The 2,987-nt window shown below is 58.9% G+C and overlaps 1 protein-coding gene across 1 annotated transcript in view; it reads left to right on the top strand.

Moving 5' to 3' along the window:
* The window catches only part of LOC105004802, a 32,401-nt gene that overhangs the window by 6,802 nt on the left and 22,612 nt on the right, over positions 1 to 2,987 (top strand). The window contains exons 3-5 of the mRNA XM_010862531.1: positions 413 to 603; positions 1,547 to 1,760; positions 2,822 to 2,953. Coding sequence (XP_010860833.1) covers positions 413 to 603; positions 1,547 to 1,760; positions 2,822 to 2,953 — 537 coding nt within the window. The remainder of the gene's footprint in view (positions 1 to 412; positions 604 to 1,546; positions 1,761 to 2,821; positions 2,954 to 2,987) is intronic.

The raw sequence follows: 2,987 nt of genomic DNA, 5'->3' as shown, positions 1-2,987 counted from the left end.
GCAGGATACCCCCCCAGGATATCCCCACAGGATATCCCCCATCCCCCAGGGTACCTGCCCAGGGTACCCCCCCAGGATACCCTTCAGGATGTGCCCCCAGGGTAACCCCCAGGATACCCCCCAGGGTGCTCCCCCAGGATACTCACCCCCCGGCCCGCAAACCCCTACTCTGGTCGTGTTTGCGCCGCTGATGTTGCACGGACCCCGTCGTGCTGTGATGTTTGGTTTTAACACCTTTACGGGGATGCTGGCCTCAGAGTCGTGAGCCGAGGGCCCGACACACACCCTCACGCCGAGCGGGTGGCTGCATAGGCCCCCGCCTCCGGCTCTTCTTGGGAGCAGGGAGTCGTGGAGACGGCTCTGCCTTCCCACGTGAGGTTAGGGCGGGACTCACTCCATCTGTGTCCTCCAGGTCATAAAGGGAAATTTTCGAGTTTGGTTGAAAAATACAGGCGACCGCCTAAAACGGACAAGCCCGTGGCAAAGGTTCACCGCTACTACCACGTCGAGTACTCCCTCCTGCCGGACGGTGCGGAGCCTAAGAAAGTCGACGTGCTGCTGTTTCCCACCGTGGCCAAAGTGTTCCTGGACTCGGGAGTAAAGGTGAGCGTGCGTGTGTGTCTGTGTCTGTGTGTGTCTCTGTGTGTCTGTCTCCGTGTGTGTGTGTGTGTGTGTGTCTCCGTCTGTCTCTCTGTGTGTGTCTGTGTGTGTCTCTGTGTGTCTGTCTCCGTGTGTGTGTGTGTGTCTGTTTGTGTCTCTTTCTGTCTCCGTGTGTGTATTTGTGTGTCTCCGTGTGTGTCTCCATGTGTGTGTCTCCGTGTGTGTGTCTCTGTGTGTGTGTCTGTGTTTGTGTGTCTCTGTGTGTGTGTCTCTGTGTGTGTCTCCGTATGTGTGTCTCCGTGTGTGTCTCTGTGTGTGTCTCCGTATGTGTTTCTCCGTGTGTGTCTCTGTGTGTGTGTCTCCGTATGTGTGTCTCCGTGTGTGTCTCTGTGTGTGTGTCCCCGTGTGTGTGTCTGGCCTTGCATGTAGTCTGATAACCATAAGAAACAGCAGGAGCCACAAAGAATGCTGGCTTCCCCTAGAACTTGCTGGAAATTCAAGACCTTGGGCCCCACCCGAGATCTACTGAATGCCAGTGTGCAAGAACCTAATAATGGCGACCCAAGGGTTGTCTGTGCAGGTATCTTCAACCTAAGAATTTCTTTGGTGTTTGCAGAGTTCTGGCAGCTCTTGCTGTTTCTTCGTGTGTGTGCGCGTGAGTATGGGCGTCTGCTCCTGCGCGCGGGCACGCTGCGCTAGGGCAGGCTCGGGGCAGGATGGAGAGCCCCTGGGAAGGACATCTCTGCAGGAATTGCTTTTACTTTTATTTTTCCGAGGAACCTAGAGGTGCGCAGGCCCCTGTTCCCGGCACCCATTTCCTGATTCCCGACGAGAGCTGGGAGCCAGGAGAGGTCGGGACACACAGACAGACAGGCGGAGGGCCGGGCCCGGCTCGCCGCCAACGGTCAGATCTTGGCCCCTGAGAGTCTCTTGTCCTTTCACACAGACCATCAGGCCATGGCAAGAAGGGGACAGGGTCTGGGTGTCGTGGACCCAAGCTTTCAACATCAACGTGACCAAGGAGTTACTGAAGAAAATAAATTTTCACAAAATCACCTTGAAGGTCTGGGACACCAAGGAAAAGGTTTCGAAAAGAGTCAAGTATTATCGGCTAAAGCCTTCCGGGTTTATGGAAGACATGGGATCTTCCGGTAAGTCAGGTGTCTGGGTTTGACTTGAGATGTTCCCAGGACGTGGTGGCTTCTCACCAGTTGACAGCAGAAAGCCAGCGTCCCTTAGTTGGGCGCGTCTGGTTTTCGGGGGCCCGTGCTGGCGTCCGTCAGCACGGTGACACCTCTGTCCGCTCTCAGTGTTGGCCAATGACCCTTTGAAGCCCCAGGTCGTGGCTGGCTCCTGCCGTGCCCACCACTCTCGGCCACCGCTGCCCCCAGCCCAGCGCCTGCTTGGTGACCCTGCCTGGTGTGGCTCTCCCAGGGCTCTCTACCCTCACCTGCCTCCTCCGTCTGCACGCACGTTTTCCCCTGTCTCCTCTCTGCCGCCCCGCTCCCTGACCTTCCTGTATCACCCCTAAGACCCTGGCGCTTGGCAGCTCTGCGGCTTTTCACGGCTGCCGCGCGTCTTCGGGAACCAAGTCTGATGTCCGAGTCCAGTCTCGAAGGCATCGTGCCCCCGGCGCCCCGAGCCTTCTTTCTCATCATCACCATCACCTGCACCCCAGGTCCAGCCCTGACCCCTGAAGACGCGAGGCTTCTCCACATTGCAGGGCCAGCCTCGAGGCACCAGGGGCTCTTGGCCTAATTTCTTGTTCCCAGAGTGCCGTCCATCCTCCAGTACCGCGGCCGGTCTCACCTCTCTCTGCCGTCTTCTTTAGCCCTCCCTCTCTCCCTCTGCTCCGCTGGCCCGCCCCCCACTGACAGGTGGGGCGACCCCGAGGGGCGTCGCCCTTGGTAAAGGGTGGGTCCCCTGACCACACAAGGGTGACAGAAGCGTCTCTAAGATGGGCAGGTGGTGGTGCCTTCCTTCAAGTGCAGGGTGAGCGTCTAACGCAGCACAGGCACCTGCCTAGGGACCTTGCCTGGGAGAAGCCGGTGCCGGCGGGCTGGGCGGGTCCTGGTGCTGGGAGGCGGCCCCCCCGGCGGCTCCCGGCCGCGGCTCCCCCCGTCTTACTGCTCCAGCACTAACAGACGGGGACACTCGCCTAGGGGATAAGCAGTGTTTCTGATGAGCCGAGTCAGCGATGCGGTCTCCTCCTGTGTTCTAGAGGAAGTGAAAAATTTGGTTTTAAGTCAGAGAAGATTGTCTGAACAGGGCGTTCACGTCAAAGAGGAGCAGTGCCAGGACCACGCACCAGAGAAGCTCGAAAAACCGAGAAGATCCTTGAAGGCAGCGCACGGTGAGTGGAGGCGGCCTTCGTGGGCGCGCCGAGC

Source organism: Bison bison, unplaced genomic scaffold, assembly GCF_000754665.1.
Source record: "Bison bison bison isolate TAMUID 2011002044 unplaced genomic scaffold, Bison_UMD1.0 scf7180017864482, whole genome shotgun sequence".
Lineage (NCBI taxonomy): Eukaryota > Metazoa > Chordata > Mammalia > Artiodactyla > Bovidae > Bison > Bison bison.
The sequence above is the reverse complement of the archived record's forward strand: the minus strand, read 5'-3'. Positions and strand labels throughout refer to the sequence as shown.